General features: G+C 39.3%; 1 protein-coding gene across 1 annotated transcript in view; it reads left to right on the top strand.

Annotated features, from left to right (window-relative positions):
- Positions 1-26,208, top strand: part of GUCY2F (guanylate cyclase 2F, retinal) — a 92,194-nt gene that overhangs the window by 44,204 nt on the left and 21,782 nt on the right. The window contains 5 exon segments of the mRNA XM_061178197.1: positions 1,026-1,157; positions 6,426-6,515; positions 17,374-17,550; positions 19,870-20,026; positions 24,972-25,121. Coding sequence (XP_061034180.1) covers positions 1,026-1,157; positions 6,426-6,515; positions 17,374-17,550; positions 19,870-20,026; positions 24,972-25,121 — 706 coding nt within the window.

The raw sequence follows: 26,208 nt of genomic DNA, 5'->3' as shown, positions 1-26,208 counted from the left end.
ACAAAGCATGATGTGGTACAAAGAACACAAGACCGGAAATATAACATCTACATTCCTCTTCCAGTCCCTAAGTCCCTCTCTAGGTCTCTGTTTCTTCATTGTAAAATGAGAGTGTTGGAGTTGGTGGTGGGGAATGGACTAGACAATACCAAATGTAACTGCTAACTCTGAATTGCTATAATTTTAAGAAAGGCATATTTAGAGACGTGGAGAAGGATATGAGGAACTTGTTGACTTATTATTTCTTCATATGAAGTACGTCTGCTGGTTCAGTTGAAGATATTAAGTTCAGTTGAAGATGTTCAATTTTAAAAGTTAACACAGATTGGAGATAACCCTTCCTTTTGTCATTCAACTGTACACTTCCTAGCCCTCTCTTACCAGGCTTATGTGTACTAATTAACAAATAAAGAAATAAGAAATTTGGCCTATTTAAACATCAGACTTATAAATCATGGGCAGATGATCTTCTCACTCTCTACCATCTTATAGCTTTCTGAGATATCTTCTGCCATTAATCTTGCCTGCACAAAAAAGGATGCCATTCAAGATGGTATAATATAAAGAGCTAGGCCTAAGAGCCAGAACAGTGGGATTCTGTCCTAATTTTTCTATTGATTTTTTCAAAATGTTAGATTCTCATCTTTTTCTCATTTTTGTCTATAAAATGAGGGTCCCAAATTAAATTATGACAGGCGTTCTTTCTTGTCCCCCAAAATCCACGGCTCTAATCTTCTCTAGGAGATGGAAATATCTGCAAAGCTTTGCCTTTCTTTTGTGGTATATGGAGGTGAATTGTGGTATACGGAGGTGAAGCACAGAACGAATCCTAGCATAAAAAAATGCTGGGGATAGGAAAAATTAATCAATCTCATGTTTATAGAGCTCAACTCATAGAGCTACTCTCTTAGGAATTAAAGAAGAAAAAAATACCATGTAAGCACAGTGTCTATACCATAGCTCAATGCTCTGTCCTCAATCACGGTAATTTTGTTCATAAACTTTCTTTTCTAATCCTTTCACAGAGAGGAAGTCGTGCCAGTGTAAGCTTCCAGATCACATTGGAGGTCCAAAGTGGAAGGTCCCCAAGGCTCTCCTTTTCTTCAGGGAGCCTAACTCCAGCTACCTATGAAAACTCCAACATAGCGATTTATGAGGTAGGATATCCAACAGCTATCTAATCTGCTGCCTTCTTGGGTTTTAAAATGAGGCAGTGACGTAGGACTTACTTAGTCTTTGTGCCAAAATATTGAGGCTTTTGGTAAGTCTTTCCTTTTGATAAGTTTTTTTTGTCCATTATCCCCTTACAGACTTGTTTGGATGACATTTTTGACGATGATTTTCCTCGGCAACTAATCTACTTACTTCCAACTTCATTGATCTTTCAACACCATGTATTTACTATGAATGCGGAAAACAGTTCGTGAGGCCCAAACACTTAACCATGTCACTCATTCCAGAAGACATAGATATAATAATAGAAGAGATGACTTCCTGAGTGAACTGTTTGTGATGGGATGTCTAGAGACATGCTTATATAGAGTAAGGCTTGGGGCAAGCTCTTCCCTTCAAATACTGCTTGTTCTTCCTTTACCTGTTATTCTCTGATATTACTGAAATCTTTAAAAAATTATTTATTTCTTTCCTTTTCTCAGCCTGTACTTCCTCTTGCAGCAAAAGGTTACCTTCTGATGTCTAAAATAGAAATCCTTTTTATTTCACTTAAATTTCTGTCTTTCGAGCTTTAAGAGACCACCCCCAACCCCTTGTTCTAAGATACTGGAATTTGGCAACCAGAACAAATCTTGAATCAGTTGGAGAGACGAACTGTTTCTTCTCAGCAGGAAAGAGTTAAGCAGGGGGTAAAAGGGAAACTAGACTGCCTTTCTGTCCCTCCTAAGTAAGGCCTTCCCAGTATGGTTTCCTTGTTTTGTTTGAAGATACTCCCAAAAGCAGCAAACACTCTCAACTTCAATAGTAACTACAAAGAAAGTCCAAAACAGGCCAGAATGAGTTTTTAGGTTGTCCACCGTTGGATTTTCCAAGTGAATGCTCTCCTTCATTGGATAAATAATTTATAACTACATAAAAACGCCAAGATTAGCATGGCATATATTTTCTCAGTGTACCTGAAGTGTGTTGACTTTAATTTGGAGCAGAAAACCTCTGGATCTTGCCTTGAACTTAATTTAATCAAAGAGGAGATTTGATTCAAATGTAAACTTGAGGTATTGGGGAATTGACAGTTCTACTCTCTCAGAGACCAAAGGCAAGATAATCTCAAGATAATCTTCTGAATGTCAAATGGAATGGGGCTGATGGCTTTACAAATATATTGACATCTCTAAGATTCTGAAGTAAATCTCAATACCTAAGGCAGTCTCTTGGTTTTTCATCTGTAAATTGAGGGGTTGAACTAAATTCTTAATCTTGGCTGTTCATTAGAATCTCTGTGGGAAACGAAAAAATACCTATGCCCAGGCATAGTAACTCTGATTCATTTGGTATGGGGTGGGCCCAGGCATTGGTATTTCTTTTAAAAGTTCCCCTATATGAGCAGCCAGGGTTGAGAATTGCTGAACTAAGAGTAAGGCCTCTTCTGGCTCAGATATGCTATGATTCTCTGATTCTGCAGAAGAATTTATGTGTTTAATTGTGGTATGTTTTATTTGGTGGAGCTGGAAGGTGATAGTGTAGAATTAAGAAGGGAGAAAATAAACATCTGTATGTAATTGGCCTTTAAGAATTTGTCAGATATTTCCTCATTTTGGAAGGAAGCAGACAGTTGAGTTAGTTCCCATAATGACTGTTGTTGGTCAGTCAGATCATGGGTGTTTCTGAATTGTGTGGGCCAAAGGGGGACTTTATCTGCACAAAAGGAAGGTGTTAGTGAGAATAATACCACACCATGAGGTCAAGATTAGGCTGATGGCAGGGTGCAAAGGAAGACAGTTGAAGCTAGAAAACTGCCTAGCTAGAGCTAAAGAGGACTCCAGGAGAGAGCGGTAGTCAATCGAATCAACAGACCAAACAAAGAGGTCCAGTGTGCCTTCTGAAACAGCCCTCTATTAGGAGTGTTTTAAAGATTCATTATCTAGTTTCTGTTTAGAATAAACCGGATTTTCATAAGAATTTTTACTGGAAGGTGTGGAAGTTCCAGACAATGTGCCTGGAGTAGCAGATACCTAATAACAAAGGACAGGCTTCTTTAGGACATGCCATAACATTGTATACACTGACACAAATTCACACTTTGATGGGACACACAGATGCATAGCCTTCGGAACTGTACAGGAAAATCAGCCCTTATCTCAGAGATACTCTGTGAGATGTAAAAGGAAAGCCAGCTGAGCAGACTGCTGGGGAGAAAGAGCTATGACTGGCTGATGCAATGGGGATGTGTCAGGATCTGTTCTAATAGCCACAGTCTAGAGGAGAGGGGTGAGGTGGGCAGTAGTGCAACCCTGACACACTCAGAGAGAACCCACTGAACTGATCCTCCCTCTTTATTCTCTGACTCCTTCTGTCTCTCAACCTCTCCCTGTGTTTTTCTCTTTGTCTCATTTCTGTCTCTCCCCCGCACACCCTCCCCATTCATCTCTATTTTCCAGAGCCTTTTTTTCTATCTTCCCACCTTCTATATCCCGTATAGCTCTCTCTCCACTCCTCTCCTTTGCACCAACCATCTTTTCTCTCTCATCACAGAATCGGATCATCAAAGCTGAAAAGGACCTTAGAAATCATCTAAGTCGTCCAGCTTTATCAGTGAGGAAACTGAGGCTCAGGCCAATGAGGTAGCTACCCTAAGACCACCCCTGAATTTGAGGCAAAGCCAGGTCTAGGACTTAATTTTCTTGACTCTTAGTTAATACAACATGGCCTTAGTGCAAAACTGATGGACTTTAAATTACTTCTAAAAACTTTAGTGGATAGAGTTTGATGTTTCTTCCTCTTAATTAAAAAGTGAATGATGAGTGAAATATTTTATCATTCTTTCTCTTAAAAGAAAAAACAAAACAAATAGTGCATGCTCGGTAAAGATAAAACCTGCCCATATCCTCCCTTTTCCTCATTACTCATAAAGTAGGATACACACAGACTTAATAAACATTTGCTTATAAAGTTCATGAGAATTGTTTAAATCTTTAAACAAACACACACAAATCCCCCAAACCAAAGAAAGACCATGGGAGGAAAGAGCAACAAAGTGGGAGATGGAAGACCTTGGTTCTGTTACTACCTAACCTTCTGACCTTGGGCAAGTCATTTAATCTCTTCAGGCTTCAATTTCTTTAAATATGAAGCCCTCAAATTCGGTGATTTGGGAGGAAAAAAAGCTCTGCTTAACTACTTGTAAAAGTTAATAAGCAAGAGAGAAAGCGGACCCATATCTGCAATAGGGCGGACTCCAGGAAGAAGGTATTAGGCACTGGCTATAGGCAGAGTCAAGGCTGCCAGTACTGATATTCAGGCTGTACACGGCACAAGGGAACCACTTCTAAGAGGGTACTATTCACATTGTAGACATATAGTAACTTATATGAGAGTGGTGCAGGAGTGAGCAAAGAGATTCTGGCCTCTCAGCCTAGTTCTGGAATGAGGTGGCGGACCTGACAAAGAGGCTTTACCTGGCAGGCAGGGCTTGGTGGTACGCAGAATACTGAAGCTGCTAGTGGAGTGTTTTCCCTGGTGTCTGGAGGATGTATGAGTCAATGAGAGTGTGGTACATGCACAGATATATACAGCTGGGGCTGCTGCCCAACATCACAGGGCTGCCACAGGCTGCAAAATAATATTCTCACATTTTTTTACTTGAGGGAAAGCACCCTTTGCTAATTAGCACAAAGGTGCCATAGAGGCTAGCGGTGACCATGGTCCAAGTAATATAATTGCAAAGGTGCTGGGAAGGCTTTACTATATACACATCAGTGTATAACCCACACATGGGCTGACTTTGTAAATTCCCAGTTAGAGTTTATTCTTTCAGATTAAGCCTCAGCCTTTGATCCCTCTAAAGGGCAAAATCCTTTAGATTTTGTGGGGCCTTACAATGGGCCTTTCTAACCAGTTCCTAAGTGACTATGATGTAACTGGTCTAGGGTCACACTCAGGGAATTGCTGGGCAAGAGACCAGGAAACCTGCCTTTGGTACTTTGACCATTCTGCTACAGGCAGGCACTGGTCCTGGACTACCTTTCTGAATTTTGTGGGCATGAGCCTGGCTGGCACAGTTTTGTTCAGCTGCTGAAGGCCTCTAGAAGCCATTTCCTAGTTAAAGGGTTTTGAGCTCCTTGGCCAGAAGATACCCTCTAACACACAGTACGGCGAGTAACTCAGATGCCTGCAGCTCCCATTATTAGCCTTTGCCTCCGGCTGGTCTCCAGATGTAGTGCCACAGTTGGATATATTCCATAATAAGAGAGTGGCTACACTCTCTTATTCTCGGAATTTGACTGTACAGAGCTCTCTGCTTTATTATCTCTACTTGATGACAAATTGGTGCAGCCTGAAATGGAATCTCCAGGCTATAGGTAATAGACGTGAAAGCACTTTGAAGAGGAGAGAGCGCTGTGCAAATGTAAGGCATTATTATTATTATTACAGAGAAAAAGGAATCTATGTATTGCTTTTTTCAGATTTGGGTTGGACAGGAACTAAACAGGGCTTGGTGACTGATGAATCCTTGAGGCTATGCACGTAGAAGAAAATTATCTATCAGGCACTGGTATTAAAGTGAAGACAGTAAAATAATTGTTGTTTTTGACTTGACAGCAGCCTTAGAAATAGCTGTTTTGTGCTTAAAAAGTCAGAAATAGACTTCTGAAAGAGTCTAGATTACTCTATTACTATGGTAGTACATTTGTACATCCAAATAAAAAATGGTTAATCGATGTTTAAGCCAATCAGTTTATGATTAAAGCATAACAGGCCCCCAAAATGGCCTGTCCCACAGGAGAAAAATGGATCAAGGTAAATGCAGGAAACATTTGCTGCACTACATCTCCTGCCCTACATCTCTCGACATAGACGCCTCAAGGCGGTGAGAATTGCAACCACTAACCATCACCATTAATCGCAGGAAACCTGGTGCTACATCACTTAGCTATGAATGAGTGAAATGACCCAGCACTTTCTGCAGTTAGTTAAGGAAGTCGTTGCAGAAAGCAGTATCATTCCTTTTCTGGCATCTGCATCCCTGCAATTGTTTCCCTGCTTTAGTTAATTGGAATTTTAAACTTTAACTTCTCTATGTGACCTCCTTTTTAGCTCCGAATACAGAATGTCCATGGGGTGGAGGGTGAGAGAGGAGGAACAACGCTTGTTTAGGCTGATGGTCTAACTATAAACTCTTCATGTGGAAGGGACATTGCTCTAAAGCTGCTGACAACTAAGGCTCACCAACAATCTTTACCTTTTCTTTCTAGGGTGATTGGGTGTGGCTGAAAAAGTTCCCCTCTGGAGATTTTGGAGACATTAAATCCATCAAATCAAGTGCAAGTGATATGTTTGAAATGGTATGAGAAACCCTCTCTTATATATATTCCCACCGAAACCACCAATCCTTTCTCCAAAGTAACTAATACCAGCTGTTAGGAAGATCCTTTAACAGGTCAGTGCAGGGAAACTATAGGGTGGCTACTGACTCGTTACGACCATATGATGCAATGGCAAAAGTATGGGCTCTGGAGTCAGAAAGACATGAAGGATTCACTTCTCAGCTCTACCACTTAAGAGATACATTAACTTGGGAAAGTCACCTAAACTCCCTGAGCTTTACTCTCCTTATTTGTAAAAGGAGTATATTAATGTCTACCTCCCAGGGTTGAGGTAATACATGTAAAGCATCTTGCACATTTCCTGACATATATCTTCTTTGTAAAATGGTAGGTATCTGAATATTATTAAGTACATATCCCATAATCATTCAAAATCTCCATTTGCCAGGCCTGGAAAAGTCATCTGGTAATTTCTATTTACATAAGAAAATTGGTGATTTCCCAATCCCACCAATTATATTAAAAAAGTCCTTGGATAGTTTGTTTAAGGACGCAGTCTGTACATAAGGCAGAGGTGATGATGTTTCCTCTCAAACCATTTAAAATTGGCTCCTCCTTGAACTTTGAGTTCATAAAAGATTTATGGAGACTGTCTCTGGTTCCTTCAGACTCATGAAAGTGGGATTTCTAGAAGATAATGATATATTTCTTCACATTTATGAATCAGGCAAGTTCAAATCAACCCAATAGGTTTGAATGAGACACCTGCTACATCCAGACTGCTGTACAAGTGAGAAAACAAGGGAAATGGGGAAATGGAAGAGGTGCAGCCCATGAGGGACCCAATGTGCCCCATGGATCAGAATGAGATGTTATGATTTGGTATTTTCCTTACATGTGGTTTTGATGCCTGGAGCTGAAGGAAAAATAATGAGAGATGAATCCAGAAGGGGGACTAAGGTCAGAGCTAGAATAAGCAGTTCCACACTGGTTTGATGATCTGGGATGCTAAACAGAGAGCTAGATCCAAAGTATGGAGCCAAACAAGGCCAAACCTGGGGGAGCTGATAAACTAGAAGTATGGAAATAAGAAGACCCAAGGTGGAGTGTGTCCATGATACCTTTTTTTGGGTAATTTAAAATTTTGACATAATTTCAAACTTGCAGCAAAGCTGCAAGAATAATTCAAGGAACTACTGTATATCCTACCCAGATTCAGCAATTGTTTACATTTTGCCTAGTGCTTTTCATTCTCTATTTATAAATTTATGTACAGTCGGCCTTCAGAATCCATGTGTTCCGCACCCCTTGATTTAACCAACTTCAGATTGGTTGAATCCGCAGGTGCAGAACCCACGGATATGGAGGGCCCACTGTACTATTTTATTTTATTTTTGTTTTTTTTAAGTTGACAAGTATTTATTACATTGTTTGATAACAACCAATATTATGTGTTAACTATCATTTTTTTAAAGGATAAAATCATGATTCTCACACAAATACAAAATGAATACATGTCAAAGGTTTTGTTTAAATCATTAAATATATAAGGGAATCAGGAAGATATTACAACCACTTCAAGGGAGAATTCAAGGGAAGTACTGCTCTATCATTTTATATAAGGGACTTCAGCGTCCATGGATTTTGGTATCCTCAGGGGTTTGGAATCAATCCCCAGTGGATACTGAGGGATGACTATATATTCTTTTTTTCTCAACCATTGGAGAGTAAGGTGTAGATATCATGCCATTTTACCTCTAAATACTTCAGTGTTTATTTCCTAAAAACAAAGACATTCTTGTATATAACTGTGGTATAATCATCAAAATCAGAAAATTTAGCATTGATACAGTAATATTATCTAAACTACTGCTCATATTTTAATTTTATCATTAGTCATAATACATTATAGCTAATTTTTCCCTGGGCCAGTTTCCAATGCAAGTTCACACATTGTAGTTGGTTGTCATGTCATTTTAGTTGCCTTTAATCTGAAACAGAGCCTCAGCTTTTTGTTGTTGTTGTTTTTCTTTATCTTGATATTATTTGAAGAATTCAGGTGAGTTATTTTGTAGATGGTCCCTCAATTTGGGTTTTTTCCATGTTCTTCATGGTTAGATTTAGTTTATGCATCTTCAGCCAGAATGCTACAGAAGTGATGCAGTGTTCTTTTCAGTGCTTTGTATTAGGAAGCACATAATGTTGATTGTCCCATTTTTAGTGATATTAACTCTTATCGCTTGGTTTAGGTGGTGTCTACCAGATTTTGCCACTGTAGAGCTACTGTTATTTTTTCCTCATTGTAATTAATACATAATTTGTAGAGAGATACTTTGAGTCTGTATAAATATCCTGTTTTTCTAATCAAATTTTTACCTACTAATTTTAGCATCCATTGATGATTCTCTAACTCTAGCATTCTTTCTATGTTTATTTGTTGGCTCTGTATTGTAAGAAGGAGCCTTACCTTCTCTACTGTTTATTTATTTATTCATACATTTATACCAGTGGTTTTAATTTTATTCAATTATCTATCATTTATATCTATCTATCTATCTATCTATCATCCATCTAATACCTCCAATTGTAATTGAATGCCACAGAGTTCATTCTATCCTTTCCCTTTCCATATTTGTAACTCCTTTCTCCAGCCAGTTAGAAAACTGGCTCCCATTATCCTCATGACATCTTTTTGTGTCCCCTTACTAACTTGTGTTACTATGTCAGGTGCAGATAGTAACTCAATTCTAGGGTGAAGGCCAATTTTCCAGAATTTACCATGTGAAAGGCCCTAATTCCTTTCTAGTACTTTTATGAAGCAGGAAGTGGATCTGACGATGCTATCACTGTGAGTCCAGCACTGCTTTGACTACTATGTGCCTTCATAATTTTAAAATTTTGGGACTGAGTATCAGGGGTCAGACTGGAAAACACATCTTGGTGAGCCAGCTATAGAAGGGAGTCGTGTACAGTCAGATAGATATTCCTTAAAGGGAAACAGCTGGAGTCAGAAGGCCAAAGGACTGATGACTTCCAACATCTTTTAGGGTCCCAACTTCTGCAAAGGTGTATGCAGGAAAATCAGGCTGTATCTATCTCCCAGTCTCATGTTCTTTCCCATCATCTGGAACTGAGTGGCATACTCCCTGTACGTTCTAATACCTTGGCTATTTAGTTCCTTGCCATATAATCTCTAATCATCTTCTCTTCCATTTCACTTTGGCCATCCACTACTATCGTTATACCTTGGGGTTTGTCATTATCTATAATTGCTACTGAAAATGCTTCACTTCCAAAATCATAGATTCAAACATCACACTCTCTGACTATAGCTTTCTCTTCTTTCAACTGTGCCTATATTTTACATCGGGTCTTCCTGTCTACTGCCCTCTACTTTCTCCCATCCCACAAGCCCTTCTTTTATCTTCTTTCATGCCCACCTTAGATTTCATAATTGACCGTTTGAACACATTCTTATTTCTGCCTTTTTGGACACACTTATAAAACTCATATTCAGGATGACCCTAACTCTTAACTTTCTTTGTGCCTGCATCTGAACAGCTGAGTATTATGGCAGAAAGTCACACAACAAGGTATATTGTTTCCATCTTAAAATGTCCCTTAAAATTGTCCTTTAAGTCCATTATAATACTTCATTAGTTAATTCACTTTCTACAACCTGTATTTCAGAGCTTCTCCATTTTCCTTAAAAGTCCAATGTTCTCTTCCTCTATTTTTACTGTTACCATCCTGGTCCAAGCCACCATCATCACCCACTAGAGCTACTGCAATTGTCTGTTTGTTTTTTTTTTTTAAAGAGACAGTTTAGTTTTTAGAGCAGTTTTAGGTTCACAGCAAAATTGAGCCTCCCCCACTATCAACATCCTGAACCAGAGTGGTACATTTGTTATAATCCATGAGCACACATTGACACATCATTATCACCCAAAGTCCATAGCTTACATTAGTGTTCAGAGGGTAGTACATCCTATGCATTTTGACAAATGCATAATGATGTATCTACCATTATAGTAACATACAGAATAGCTTCAATGCCCTAAAAATCCTCTATGCTCTGACTATTCACACCTTCCTCCCCCTAAACCCTGGCAACCACTGGCAATTGTCTTTACACATATCCACTTTTACCACTGTCAAATCTTTTCTCCACATTGCAATCTGAATCAAAATCAAACCTGATCTTGTCAGTTCTCTGCTTGAATCTCTTTAATTAGATTCCTATTGTTCTTCTCTTTGTGTGGAGATTTTAAATTACAGATTCAATTTCTTGAATAGATATTGGACTATTCAAACTTTCTATTTCTTCTTATACCTGTCTCAGTAAGTTATGGCTTAAAAGGAAGTTGTCCATTCCATATATGTTGTTGAACTTACTGGCATAAAGTTGTACATAATATGCTCATGCAATCTTTTAAGTAGCCTTAGGATCTGTAGTGATGCTCCCATTTTCATTTCTGATATTGATAATTTCTGTTTTCTCTTTCTTGATCAGTTTCGCTGGAAGATTATCAATTTTATTAATCCTTTCCAGAAATCAACTTTTGGCTTTGTTGATTTTTCTCTATTGTACGTCTGCTTTCTATTTCATTGATTTGTATTCTGATTATTTCTTTCCTTCTAGTTTCTTTGCTTTTAATTTGTTGTTCTTTTTCTAGTTTTTTGAGCTGGAAGTTTTTATAGTTGATTTTAACCTTTCTTAGTTTCCAATACAGTCACTTAAAGCTAGAAAACTCCCTTTAAGTACTGCTTCAGCTACATCCTGGAAGTTTTTTTTTCTTTTAAAAAACTTTTATTATGGAAAATAACAAACACATACAAAATAAACAGAATGATATAAACAAACTCCATATGCCCGTCACCCAACTTCAACAATTATCAACATTCTACCATTATTATTTCATCTCTACCTCCACCCACTTCTCACATCTCTAACTTGGTTATTATTGTTGTTGTTGTTATTTTGCAGTTCTGTATTTCTGAGGTACAATTACACGCATTGAAATGCTCATATCATAGATGTATAATTTTGATGAAGAGATATGCCCATATAATCTAGACTTCTATTATGATATAGAATAGGGGTCGGCAAAGTTTTTACATCCTGGCCTGTTTTTTACATCCTGGGAGCTAAGAATGTTTTTTACATTTTTTTAAGGGTTGTAAAAAAAGAAAACAAAGATTATGCAACAGAAACTATACATGATTGGCAAAGCCTAAAATATTTACTATATGTACAGAAGAGGATTGCTGACCCCTGATATAATACATTTCTTTCTCTCAAGAAAGTTCCCTTGTGTTCATTAGTAAATTATTGCGCCCTCCCCCCCGCGCCCCACCAACCAAAGAAAACCACTGTTCTGGGTTTTTGGTCTATCTTGCATTAATTTTGCTTATCCTATAACCTCATACAAGTGGAATCATACAGCATACTGACTGATTCATTCGTGTTATCGTGTGTATAAATAGCTTGTTCTTTTCATTGCTGAGTAGTAGTCAATTGCATGAATATAACACAATGTAATTATCTATTTTCCTGCTGATGGGCATTTAGGCTGGTTCCAATTTTGGCTATTGTGAATAAAACTGATATGAATATGCTTTTTATGTCTTTTTATGGACACATATTTTAATTTCTCTTGGGTAAATACCTAAGAGTGGAATTTCTATGTTAAAATATAGTATATGTTTAACTTTATAAGACACTATCAAACCTTTCCTATTTTAATTTCCTACATGCAAGTTATGAGAGCTCCCTTTACATCATCACCAATGATGTAGTCTTGTCAGTCTTTTTGGTTTTAGTATTCTAGTGGGTTTCTATGGGTATCTCATTGTGTTTTTTTAATTTTAAATTATGATAAAATGACAGAAATTACCATCTCTAAGTGTTGAGTATATTCACATTTTTTGGCAACATTGTCACAGCTTTTCTCTTGCAAAGCTGAAACTGTACCCATTAAACAAAACTCTCCTTTTCCCCACTCACCCTCAACGCCTGATAACCACTATTCTATTTTCTGTTTCTATGAATTTGACTACTTTAGATACCTCTTTTTGTCACTGGCTTATTTCACTTAGTATAATGTCTCATTGTGTTTCGAAAGACATTTTTTATTTATGTATAATTTGATGAATGAATTATCTGTTCAGTGAACTTTGATAATTGCATATATTGCATATATCTGTGTAACCACTCCCTAAAACAAGATACAGAATATGTCTATCACTCCAGAAAGTTCTCTTGTTTCTCTTCTCAGTCATTTCTTTTATCCCAGAGGCAATCATTGTTCTGATATCTATCATCATGAATTAATATTTTTTCTATTCTTGGATTTCATATAAGTGGAATGATAGACTATATACTCTTTTGTGCCTGACTTTCTTCTCTCAACATAGTATTTTTAAGATTAAATCCACGTTTTTGCAGGTATCAGTAGCAGTTCATTAAAAAAAATTTCTGAGTAGTATTTCATTTTATGAATATATCACAATTTGTTTATAATTTTCCTGTTGATGAACATTTGGCTGGGTTTCCTGTTTTTTGGCATTATGAATAAGACAACTATAAATATTTGTTTAATTATGAAAAAACACATAACATAAAATTTACCATCTTTATTTTTAAATGTACAATTCAGCAGTGTTAAATATACTTGCATTGTTGTTAAACACATCACCAGAACTTTTTCAATTTGCAAATATAAAACTCTGTACCCATTAAATAGCAGCTCACTTTTTTCCCCTCCCCCTATTCTGGGTTAACCACCACTCTACTTTCTGTTTCCATGAATATGACTACTTTAGACACCTTATATAAATGGAATAATATAGTATTTGTCTTTTTGTGACTGGCATATTTCACTTAGCATAATGTCTTCAAGGTTCATCGATGTGGTAAAGTGTGAATAGATTTCTTTCCTTTTAAAGGCTGAATAATATTCCATTTTATGTTATTCATTCATTTCTTGATGGACATTTGGGTTGCTATGTATATGGGTGTGCAAATATCTCTCTGAGATCCTGCTTTCAATTCTTTGGATATATACGCAGGAGTGGAATTTCTGGATCATATTGTAGTTCTATTTTTAATTTTTTGAGGAACCTCCATACTGTTTTCCATACCAGTTGCATCATTTTACAATCCTACCAACAGTACACAAGAGTTCTAATTTCTCCACATCCTTGCCAACACTTGTTATTATCTGTTTTTTTTTAAATTCATAGTAACCACCCTAATGGGTGGGAGATGATATCACTTTGTAATTTTGATTTGCATTTCTCTGATGATTAGTATGTTGAGTATTTCTTCATAGGCAACTATAAACATTTTTGTCCAAGTATTGATATTTTTGTGAACATATATTTTCACTTCTCTTCAGTAAATGCTTAAGAATAGACAAACTGAGTCATAGAGTAGATGTATGTATAACTTTATATGAAACATCCAAACAGGTCTCCAAATTGGTTACAATATTTTACACTCCTGTCAGAAATGTACAAACGTTCCAGTTGCTTTAAATTCTCAGCAACATTTGTCTTTTTGATATTTGCCTTTCTACGGTGTATAAAATGTTATCTTATTGTGGTTTTAATTTGCATTTTCTTGATGACTAATGTTATTGAGCATCTTTTCATGTGTTTATAATTCATTTGTATATCTTCTTTTGTGAATTATCTGTTCACGTTTTTGCCCATTTAAAAAAATTGAGAGTTTTGCCTTTTAATTGTTGAAATGTAGACGTTCTTTATATAGCCTTCCTTTGGTCAGATATATGTTTTACAATATTTTTTCTCAGTCTGTGGCTTGTTTATTTAATGGTTTTGATGAGCAAAATTTTTAATTTTGAGGAAATCTAATTTATGATTTTATTTTGTGGCTCGAAAATCTTTGCCAATTCCAAGATTTTAGATTTAGGATTATGATCCATTTTGAATTAGTTTTTGTGTATGGACTGAGATAGTGGTCATGGTTAATTTTTTTTTCCATAGCGATATCCAGTGTTCCAGTAACAATTATTTTAAAAAGGCTTTCCTTTCTCCACTTAATTAACTTTTCAACTTGGTGAAAAATTAACTGACTGTATATGTGTGGGTATATTTTTAGACTCTCTACTCTATTTCACTAACTCATTAGTGTACCCTACTGCCAATATCACACTCTCTTGATTATCACAGCCCCAGAGTAACTCCTATAGTTAAGTGGTGTAAGCTCCCGCAAATTGTTCTTTTTCAAGATTGTTTTGGATAGGGTAGTTCATTTTAATTTTCAATAAGTTCTTGAATAAACTTGTCCATTACTTCAATAAAGCCTTCTGGAATTTTTCATAGGGGGTTATATGAATTTATAAATCAATTTAGGGAAAACAGACATCTTAACAATACTGAATCTTCCAGTCCATTAATGTGGTATAGATCTTCATTTATTTAAGTTTTCTTTAACTTTTCTCATCAATGTTTTGATGCTATTATACAATATTGAGTAGAAATGGTGAAGGAAGACATCCTTGTCTTGCTCTTGACTCTAGAGGAAAAGAATTTAATGTTTTACTATTGGGTTTGATGTTACCTGAAGGTTTTTTCACACATGTCCCTTTGACTTCTGATTTTCTGTGCATTTTTTTTAATCATGAAGAGGTTTTTGTATATTCTCTGACTGCCTGCAAAAGTTTATCTTTAGATTTTAGGAGTTTAATTATGATGTGTCTAGGTGTAGTTGTCTTCATCTTACCTGACCTCTCTAGTATTTATCACATTTTCCTGAAATTCCTTCTGGCATTTATCTCACTTCCCTGAAACTCTTCCTGTGGTGTTCATAATGTTGTTCTAAATAAGCCTTTCTCCACTTCTCTAGCCTCATTTCTAAGTCTTTACGCAGGATGTTCTTCTTTTTCCCATCTTTTAAATGTTGATATCCCGCCCCCCCTTTTCTTTTTATTTTATATGCTTCCCTTGGGTTATCTCATTCACTCCCATTAATTTCATCTACCATTTACATGTTTACAATTCCCAAGTCTATTTATCTAGAACACACTATCTCCTTGGAATAGTTCCACCTTGATGTTCCACAGGCACCTCATTCTTAATATGTCTCAAACTGAATTAATCAGCTGTCCCCATCACCCAAAATTTGCTTTCCCACTGTCTTAGGTCAGATTCTCTAAAAGCTGAGCCTGAGATGGAGATTCTTGTTCAAATTACTCATTGAGAGAATGCTCTCAAGAGAAAAGGAGTGAGGATGCAGGATAAGGCAGAAGTAAAAGCTCGGCAAGTATGTGATCTCAGCTTGAGACTAGCTTCAGTATGATTTTATGGGAGAAATACTGGAGCACAAGTTATACCATGAGTTCCACTTTGAGGTGAGGGAGTTGAACTTTTGTACCTTTCCCAGTCAGTCAATCATTAGCTGAGGTCTGTGGGTGGGCCCTAACCTTTCAAGTAAGATAGCTCCCCTTTGGCTTAGCCTCTAGGACAATTTTCCAGAGAATGGAGCAACTGTGAGTTATCAGCCAACATTTACAGCAGCTACAGGATGCACTGTAAAGGGGATATGGGTGGGGCACCAACATATCCACTACTAAAACATCCCTGAATTTCTTATATTGATGTATATCACTGCCATCTACCCAGGAATCCAAGTAGAAATCTAGAAGCAATAATGGGGCCCTTTTCTCTCTCATCCCCCATTAAAAAGTAATAATAATAGATAACAATTATTGAGTGACCGTAATATTAATTTCGAATTCTATAGCACGGTTCTCAAAGCTGCACAGGATGTGGCTCCTGTCTATCTCTCCAGCCTTTTATAAATTTATTTATTTATTTATTTTTGGCTGCGTTGGGTCTTCATTGCTGCACACAGGCTTTCTTTAGTTGTGTCGAGCGGGGGCTACTCTTTGTTGTGGTGCACAGACTTCTCACTGCGGTGGCTTCTCTTGTTCCAGAGCACAGGCTCTAGGTGCACGGGTTTCAGTAGTTGTGGCACGTGGGCTCAATAGTTGTGGCACGTTGGCTCTAGAGCGCAGGCTTAGTAGTTGTGGCGCACGGGCTTAGTTGCTCCACAGCATGTGGAATCTTCCCGGACCAGGGCTCGAACCCGTGTCTCCTGCATTGGCAGGCGGATTCTTAACCACTGCGCCACCAGGGAAACCTCTCTCTCCAGACTTGTGTCTCATATTCTTTCCTTTGCACTGTGTTCTGGCCACCCTAAACCTGTTGCAATTTCCTCAGCATAACATGCTCTCACTCTCAACCCCTCCCACCACGTCACCTTCACTGGTCAGCTCTTACTTGCGCTTCATGATCTTCTAGACATTACCTCCTCAGGGAAGCCAGATCTCCCAGGCTGAATTAGGTATTTACCATCTGAACTCTACCAGCATCCCGTTCTCCCATAAGAAACCATTTCACAGGGAAATACAGCTGTCAGTTTGTTTGTCTATCACCCTTCTTTGGATGTGAGCTCTTTCAGGATATTGATTTCATTTTATTTATCTCTATATCACTAGCATGCAGTCCAATGCCTTGGACATTGTTGAGACACACTAAATGCTTCTCACATTAGTGGAAAAAATGAGTGGATACAAAGGTAAAATGTAGTCAAAATTCAAAGGGTTTCTTCTGAAACAAATTTTGTAAGCTTTGGCCTGATGTTTATGTAAGCTATTTATTTTAATAGATGCTGCATAGATGAATATTCACGGAAAGACAATCTATTCCACCTCTTACTGTACTAACCTCTTTAGTATTCCTGGGTCACTGAGCTCCACTCCACAGTGTCCCTAAAGAATCAGGAAGAAGGCCCCAGCTCCAGTTGAGACAGAACAGCTGTGACTCTCTTGTCTCTCTCTGTTTCCAGATGAAGGACCTACATCATGAGAATGTTAACCCTTTAGTGGGCTTCTTCTATGATTCGGGGATGTTTGCCATTGTGACAGAATTCTGTTTCCGAAGGAGCCTGGAAGACATACTGACAAATCAGGATGTGAAACTAGATTGGATGTTTAAATCATCACTCCTGCTGGATCTCATCAAGGTTAATGGAAAGACTGAAAATCCAAGGTTTTCCCTGTAGATTAGAACTTCGATATTTTGGGATGTTTCACTTTCCTTGGGTCATTGTGATGCTCTCACTCCTCCACCTTCCTTCCCTGTGTCTGCCCTCACTTCTTCTCATAGCCCCTTTGTCCATATGTTATAAGGTCCTGATACAGAAAGAATTTGCTTGCTCCTCACCTGCCCCCCACCCCGTTTGAGGGCCAGATTTGTCTTTACTTCCTATAGCTATTGAGCACTCTTCTGCCTTAAGCAATCTTTTCTTCCATCCCATTTCTCTGCCTTCTGGTTGTGGGAAAGTGCTCATTCCCAGGCTCTTAGGTTCTGCTTAGCCCCATCTCCTGGCTTTCACATTCTAAAAGGTGGTTCAGTCTAGGACTAGGTGATGGGTCTTTGCATAGGTCTATACCATAGGTATAGATGTGGAACTCAGCATGACCAGAAAGCCAAAAGACCATCGGTTCTATCAGGCAGCACCTCCATTCTCAGAGGCAAGGACTATTAACAGCCAACAGGGTTCACAGATGGGTCCATGGATGGGCTTCAGTGGAGTCCATGAACTCCCTAGAGTGATATGAAAATTGTGTCTATGTGCACTTGTAGTGGGCTGATTTGGATAGCAAATAGTCATTGAGCTTCCTGTATATTAATCACAGTCTTGACCCTTGTATTGTGGCCTAACTCTTTTCAAGGTAGCTTTATAGACATTATCTCATTCCAATTTTCCATAAAAGAAGTGTGATTATCCTCCTTTTACAGAGGCTCAGAGAAACTAAATGAGGTTTTTGTTATATAGTGTCTACCACACATAGTAGATACTCAATAAACATTTACCAGCTGGCTATTAAGTGGCAGAGCTAATAATAGAATCTAAATCTCCTAATTGCTATTCTAATACTCTTTCCACTCACTCTGTAAGCAAAGTCCCGTGAGTTAAGAGAGAGTCCTCTAAATGAGTCCTCTCAGACCCATGATGAATGAAACCCAAGCATTAGACAGCTAGGGAGAAATCTCCCCCACTGTAGACTCTGCTTGGAAGTACTGGGGACTACAGAATTTCCTAGGGTGCAAGATGTAAAGCATACAAATACAAAGGGGTGTCAGGCTGCAAAATAGAGCCAGATACTTAAAAGGACTCAGCATAAACAGTCCCGAGATGACTGCACTAGAAAATGGATGTATTTATATGTGAATGATTAAACCCATCTGGTAAAGTCCTGGTAGATCACATTTGAATGTCATATAAGGTTGCCAAGCAAACTGTAGCAGTCAGTATCAGCTTTCTTGCTTTCAGCTTTCTTTTTTATTGTCTATTTTTAATTAAAAATATATAAAAAATACATTGTATATATTTTATATAATTTTAATATATTTTATATAAATTATAAAAATAAGACATTTCTAATTATAAAAATAATGCATTCGATTAAATTTAGAAATCAAGTGATATAAATATATTGGGAAAATACTGACAATTACTCAATCCTCCTTCATATCTTCCCCCCAAATTAATCACTGTTGACAATTTGGTGATTAGCCTTGCAATTCATTTTTTGTGTATTTACATACATTATAGATTTTGTTTGTTGTTTAAAATACATACTGTCACATAGTTCTGCAACTTACTCCTTTTCACTTACTTTATGGCTTAGATATGGTTCCCTATCAGTACATACAAATCGATCTTATTATTTTTAATTGTTGCAGAATATTCCATAGGTTGGATGTACCACAATTTGGACGTCCCTTCTTGATAGATATTTATTATACATCCAATTATATAATATAAAGCAGAGCTGCAAGGAGCATTCTTGTGTATGTGCACATGTTCAAGCATTTCTTTGGAGAAGTAGAATCCCTAGGTCACAGGGTACGCATACTTTAAATTTTGATAGCTATTTCCAAATTACCCACCCAAAAGGCTGTACCAATTTCCATTCCTGCCAGTAGTAGATGAGAGTTTGGCTAGACCTTTTGGGAGAAAATCAGAATCTTCAAATTCTTGGCAATTTTATATGTATAGATCTGTCCTGTGTTTGAAATGTCAATAAATCTTCCAATAACACACAGTTCTTTATGCCCACAAGATATGATTCTTCATCAAAACGTAAAATTTTAGCGCTAGAAGGGACCTGGAAACGATTCTTGTTGTCAAAGTTTTGCTTTGCCTGTGTGTAAGAGAAAAAGGCTGAATTCTAGATCATAATAGCTCATGCCATTAACAATCTCAGAAAGTGGCTCTAAAAGCACAAAATAGTTAAATAAGTTGCTAAATAAATCCTGTTTGTATCATCTGCAGGGCATGAAGTACTTACATCACAGAGAGTTTGCTCATGGGAGGCTGAAGTCTCGGAACTGTGTGGTGGATGGGCGTTTTGTACTCAAAGTGACAGATTATGGCTTTAATGACATCTTGGAAACGCTAAGACTCTCCCAAGAGGAACCTTCTGCGGAAGGTAAGTGATGTATTGTACCCTTCTGATGCACACAAGGTAACTCCAAAGTTCAAATGAGAACATGCCCTGAATTAAAGCCTCAGGCTGATTCAACTCCCCACTTTTGTTGAAAAGCAGCCTCATTTCCAAGCCAAAGGAGTTGAATGAAGTCTGCAGGCTGTAATCTCAGCGCAGCCAAGCCTTCTGAACAAAGCCAGTGCAATAATGTTGAGTTCCTGCTGTGGCAGGATTAGGTTATATTGTGTGGAGACCCCAGGTGTCCCTGGAGGAACTTGCTGAGCGCTAGGCACACAGTAGGTGCTCAATAAATACTTGTCAGATTGAATGGAAGGTAATTTGGTAGCTGGACTCCCACAAAGCCCATTCTGGAATGGGATGTCACTAGAGCCTACCCTCACTGTCTCTGTCAGAGAGAAAGAAGCAAGGAGGGGGGGTCGCCAGCAAGTAAATGCTCTGTGGGTTGTGTGGGATGGCTTCAGACCGAACTATGGCCTTCTAGTAAATCAGTAGGCATGCCTGTAATGTCCACTTTGTGTTTTTGTCTTCTATTTAGTGCACCCGTGGCAACACCAAACAATGCCTGTAGAGGTCATAACAGATCAAAGAAATAGAAATCTGAGATGGGGCTCGGGAGTGGGTGATTGAGAACTATGAGGGAATGAATTGATGGAAGGGAGGGAGGAAGAAAGAGAAAGAGTAAGGAGAGAAAATGAGTAAGGTTAAATACATATAGGAAATTTGCACATTAAAAGTTTTAACCGGTGTTGCAAGGGAGAAGAAGAGAAATGACACAAAAACACAGAGAAACAGACAACCCAGAAGAGACACAGAGAGGGAGAGATGCAAAATGACAACATATACTGATATTCTTAAAATGGTCTTTGGTGTAATAAGTTTAAAATTGCTGACTTTATAGGAGAAATGAAGAGTGGAGGACACAGAGAGACACATGCACGGATAGAGACACAGTCCAGTCATCAGTGGCATCATCTTTGAGCTTTACAAAGCTAGTGGAATACGAAATTTTAGGGAGTCATCTGGTCCAACTTGCTCATTTAACAGATGAGACACCTGAGTCTCAAGATTTGCCCAAATCGTGCAGCTACTTAGCAGCAAGCGGTTCCAGGAATTCAGTTCAGATCTTCTGAAGACTAGCTCCTACACCCAGCTAAATTAAAACATTTAATAACAATTTCCTCTTTCTCTGCCCATCCATGCTTTGAAGGACTTGAAGCTCCCGGTAATCACGATAGAAACATGTGCTATTGTCTTCCTCTGTGTCTCTGTTTCTCTGTCTCTCTCTCTCCGTCTCTGTCTCTCTCTTCCTCTATTTCTCTCTGTGGACCTGTTCTTGTTGATGACTTAGTCGTATGGTTATTATTTGGCTAATCCCAATTTGAAAGCTTGGAGTAGTTGCCTGGTGTTAGCGCTAGGATGTTGGGACGACAGCTGTAGAGTGGGAAGTACTTAGCTTCCTGTCAAAATTACTCATCTATCAAAGATAAAACACAATGTCCAGCTTCCCAGAATTCCATTGAATTCACAGGTTGGCTACTTTCAAACTTAAGAAACTCTGGTTTTAGAGTGAGGAAAGGATAGCTGCAGTGGGTGTTTTTAATTTTTATTTTATTTTATTTTATTTTTTGCTGGACTGTGTCTGTCTCTTTCCCTGTTTCTCCCTCTTCACGTTTCATTCCATTCTCCAAATTGCAAGGGCAATGTGGATGCTCAATCCATTCTTCGCACACTGCAGCCAGAGGGAGTTTCCTAAACTGCAAATCTGATCATGTTACAACTGTGCCAAAGTTCATTGAATGGCTTCCCATTGCTCTTAGGATAAAGTTCAAACTCTCTTACGTGGCTTACAAGCCCTTCAGAGGTCTGGGCCGTGAGGACCTCTTGTGCTTAATCACTCCCTCCTCTGTCTCTATGCTCCAGCAATGCTGACTGCCTTCCAGTTGTTTATTTGCACCAGGCTCTCTCTTACTTCCAGAACTTCACACATGCTGTGCCCATTGCTTGGGACACTCTTCCCTTCCTACTCTGTTACCCCCTCATCTGAGTCTGGCTAAATTCTCCTCCTCCCACAGGGATCAACTTAAATACCACTGATTCAAGAGACTTTCCATGACCCCTTAGGCTTGGCTAAATTCTCCTCTTTATGATCCTTTAAGGCTTTGAACTTTGTTGTAATACCACATTTTGTTGGTATTACATGTTTAATTAGCTGTCTTCTCTCCCTCCCCAAACTGTAAGTTTTGTGAAGGTGAGAAACAGGTTTGCCTCCCTCGGTGCCTTTCACAATACTTGGTGGAGTAAATGTTTGTTGAATCAATGAATGGATGAAATAAAATAAAATAAAATAAAATAAAATAAAGAAATTTGCTGCTCCCTACCTTAGACGACAGGGCTAATAGAATCTTATAATTGGAAGGCCCTTGGAGATCATCTGGCTCAATTTCCATTTTACGGATGGGGAAACTGAGGTCCAGAAAGGTGAGCTGATTAGTGACCGAGTTGAGATTGTGAACCCAGGTCTCCTGACTTCCACCCTGTGTTCTCTTGTACCACACCACACTGGCTCTCCAAGGTTGATTTTATCACCATAGCAGGGCTCAAGAGTTAGTAGTAGCTCCAGCAAACACAAAACAAGCCAAAGTGATTTTTCTAGGTTTGTTTTTTTTTTTTTTTTTCCTGAGAGTTCAAGTCTAATGGTAGGTAGTGGCTCTTACTTGGCTCTGGAGTGGGAATGGGAAATGGGGGCAGGTTGTAAGTGTATTCATTACTGCCCACTCTCAATTACATAAGTATAGTGCAGATAAAGCCTCATTTTAGCCATTAACAACATACATGTAAGTGCTCTCTGAAAATACTATTTGGTAGTGATTGTATTTAATAACCCAGCTTTTTACCAGAGAGTCATGTCCTCTTTTCCCTTCTTGTGCTTTTTTTTTTCCTTCTTGTGCTTTTAAATGTGCAGGGAGAGAGGATGCCAGGAAGAAGCAGCTGCATACCATTTTCCCTCCCCCCAAAACCGTATGCCTGAAATCCCATGGTCAGAAACGTATTCCTTTGACTAAAGTATTATTCAATCTTTTTGGCTTTATTTGCAAATATCAGTTCTCCTAGGCGAGGAGATAGAAGGGCAAAACCACTATAGTGAGTGTATCAGAGACTCTCACAGGGGTGATGGGGCAGGCGAGTTGGGAGACAAAGGCTGGGGATTCCCTCACCCTCAGGAGGCACTCTTTTCCAGCCTCCCTATCTGGACATCAACCTGCTGTTTACTCCACCTCTCTCCCCTCGGAAGAGCTTATTGAGCCTATCCCCAGCCCTGTCCCTTCCCTGTCCATTGTAGCCTACCTATGTATCTCGTTCCCCATCCTGCTGCTGTCGCCCCTGCCCCCATTCAGGCCCCTTTCACCTCGCCTCTGGCTCTTACTGTAATAACTTCCTAGCCGGTCTCCCTGATTCCAGCCTCTCTCCTTCTTCAATCCAGTTTGTGCAGGTTGCCAGATTAATCTTCCCGAACACGGCTTTCATCAAATCCCTCTCCAGCTCCAGCACCCCTACTGCCTTTTGTATTCGCTCCAAATGCCTTCATTTGGCTCTCAGGGCCTCTCACCTTCTGCCCTCATTCTTCCAGCCACCCTCCCTCCCCCACTTCATCAACCCCATTTCTCATTTCTCATTATTCCTTAACAGAGCCCTTCTCTTCAGCCAAGCTAATCTGCTTACCAGCACCCCCATCCGCAATTTGCTCCTTTCTACCTCTTGTTCTTTTGCACATACTGTTCTTTCTCCCTGCAAAGCCCTTACCCTGTCGTCGGCTCTAGGAAACTGCATCCTTGACCTTCTTAACAAACTCCTTTAAGATTTAACTTTTCCGGGAAGCCTTCCTGGATTAATTTGATCAGCTCAGTGTTTTTGTTAGCTTGAACCTCATGGAATTGCCAATATTGAACCATTTTTGATCTACAGAAATGGAATTTCATATGGTTCAATATGAAGCATTCCCTCCAACTTTTGACTACTCAATTTATATTATTAACTGGTATTTCTTTATATATTGCTTAAGGGGCCCTCGCCCCAAATTTCTCAGTCTCTGCCATAACTCTCTGAAAGCAGAGATAATATCTTTTTTTTCCCTGTTGGGGTCTGGAATGCAGCAGAGCACACAGTGGGTGCTCAATATTGGCTTTTAATAGATTCATTTCCTTACACTATATAGTGGCCCTCATCACTATCTCTGTTGTATTGCAGTTAGGGGTACACGTGTGTGTCTTGCCCACTGGTCTGTGAACTCTGCAAGGGCAAAGGCAAGGTCTAATTCATCTCTGACACTGCCCCTGTCCCTAGCACAGTGCCTGGTACATAGTAAATCCTCAATAAATATTTGCAGAACTGAGTTGAGGGAATTGCTGCACCCTTTTGCTCTGCAAGGAACAGAGGAGACTTGGGGATCCTCTAATCCTCTTAGATAAGACCTGGAGAAAGCAACTTGTGACTCCTCGAGCCCCAGCACAGTCAAATTATCAGACACATATAGATCTCAGCACACAGCAAATCCATGGCAACCAGTCGGGCAGTGCACTCGCCTTTCCCTGGAAGCCTGCCAACTGCTACTTGCAGGCTCAAGAGAGCAAGAATGTCAGCACCTGATAGTTTTTTTATTTCGAGCTTCTCTGCCCTTCCCCACACCTCCGCTCTGTCTGCCTGCGTGGTCCTGGTGTGGGGAAAGTAGTATGCTTTCTCTGAGAGTAATTCCTTAGATTCATAAATTCAGACTCCAGGGGGAGGGGGGGCACGGAGGCACTAGCATGCCAGTCTGTCTTAATAAAAATATAAAGCAGTCAATGAAACAGCACCCTTGGAGCCCTCGAGGGCATTGCAAACGCTGTCGGTTAATCCTCCCTGTATTCATTACACAATGCTTTCTTTTCAGAGTTGCTGTGGATGGCCCCTGAACTGTTGAGAGCCCCGAGGGGCAGCAGGTTACGTTCTTTTGCGGGAGACGTCTATAGCTTTGCCATCATCATGCAAGAAGTGATGGTCCGGGGCGCCCCATTCTGCATGATGGATCTGCCTGCCAAAGGTAAGCGGGAGGTGAGGAAAGGGTACCAGGAGCCCACCATGACCCAGATCATCAGGCCAACCCAGGCTGCTGCGATTTGCCAGAAGAGTGAACACGATTCCGTGTTTGTGCTAACTGCCGGCTGGTCTGCAAGCAGCCCTTGTTGTGTGCAGGTGGGACTTGGAGCCAGACAGCTTTAGGCATTTGGAAGAAATAACCCTCACCCAAGAAGCTGGTCTTTTTCCAAACTGTGACATAAGCCAAGGGCCTACAGGACTTATGTTAGTCCTTTTTTTTTTAGCAGCCCCCTACTACTCCTTTGAGACACCCCCTGCCAGATATTTCAGTGCCCCCTCAATGATGCTCCTGGATGTCAAAGTCCTCCCATTCTTTCCCTGTGACACGCCATAGTCTTTCATCCTTATCTCCCATCAGAATCTTTGGCGACCAGGCAAAATTTGAGGGGAAGCAGGATGTTTACGTATTCTAAAAGTATGAAATCACTAGATATTTACTAATTACAAATGGAAAAAGAGTGAGTTTATTAGTGGAGGATCCTGCAGACACCACCTTAACCAAGTGATCAAGGTACATCAACATCATGTACCCCTGCCATGATGCACTGAGAAGGTCTCAATACCACCCTGGTGGTATTCTTGCCCCAAGATGCATAACCTCAATCTAACCATGAGAAAACATCAGACACACCCCAGCTGAGAGGCATTCTGCAAAATAACTGGCCAGTACTCATCAGAAGTGTCAAAGTCCTGAAAGACGGAGAAGGAATGAGGAACCATCACAGATTGGAGGAGACTGAGACATAACAATTAAGTACGATATGGGATCTTGAATTGGATTGTGAAACAGAAAAAGGACATTAGGGGGAAATTGATGAAATTCAAATAAAGACTCTAGATTAGTAATAGTATTGTACCAATATTAACTTCCTTTGTACTGCAGTTTTATAAGTTGCTAACATTCGGGGACATCCCTGGTGGTCCAGTGGTTAAGACTCCGCACTTCCACTGCAAGGGGGCGCGGGTTCAGTCCCTGGTCGGGGAATTAAGATCCCACATGCCGCATAGCATGGCCAAAAAAGAAAAAAAAT

Source organism: Eubalaena glacialis, chromosome X (genome assembly GCF_028564815.1).
Source record: "Eubalaena glacialis isolate mEubGla1 chromosome X, mEubGla1.1.hap2.+ XY, whole genome shotgun sequence".
In the NCBI taxonomy this organism is placed as follows: domain Eukaryota; kingdom Metazoa; phylum Chordata; class Mammalia; order Artiodactyla; family Balaenidae; genus Eubalaena; species Eubalaena glacialis.
Note: the sequence above shows the minus strand (reverse complement) of the source record. Positions and strands in the feature narration are given on the sequence as shown.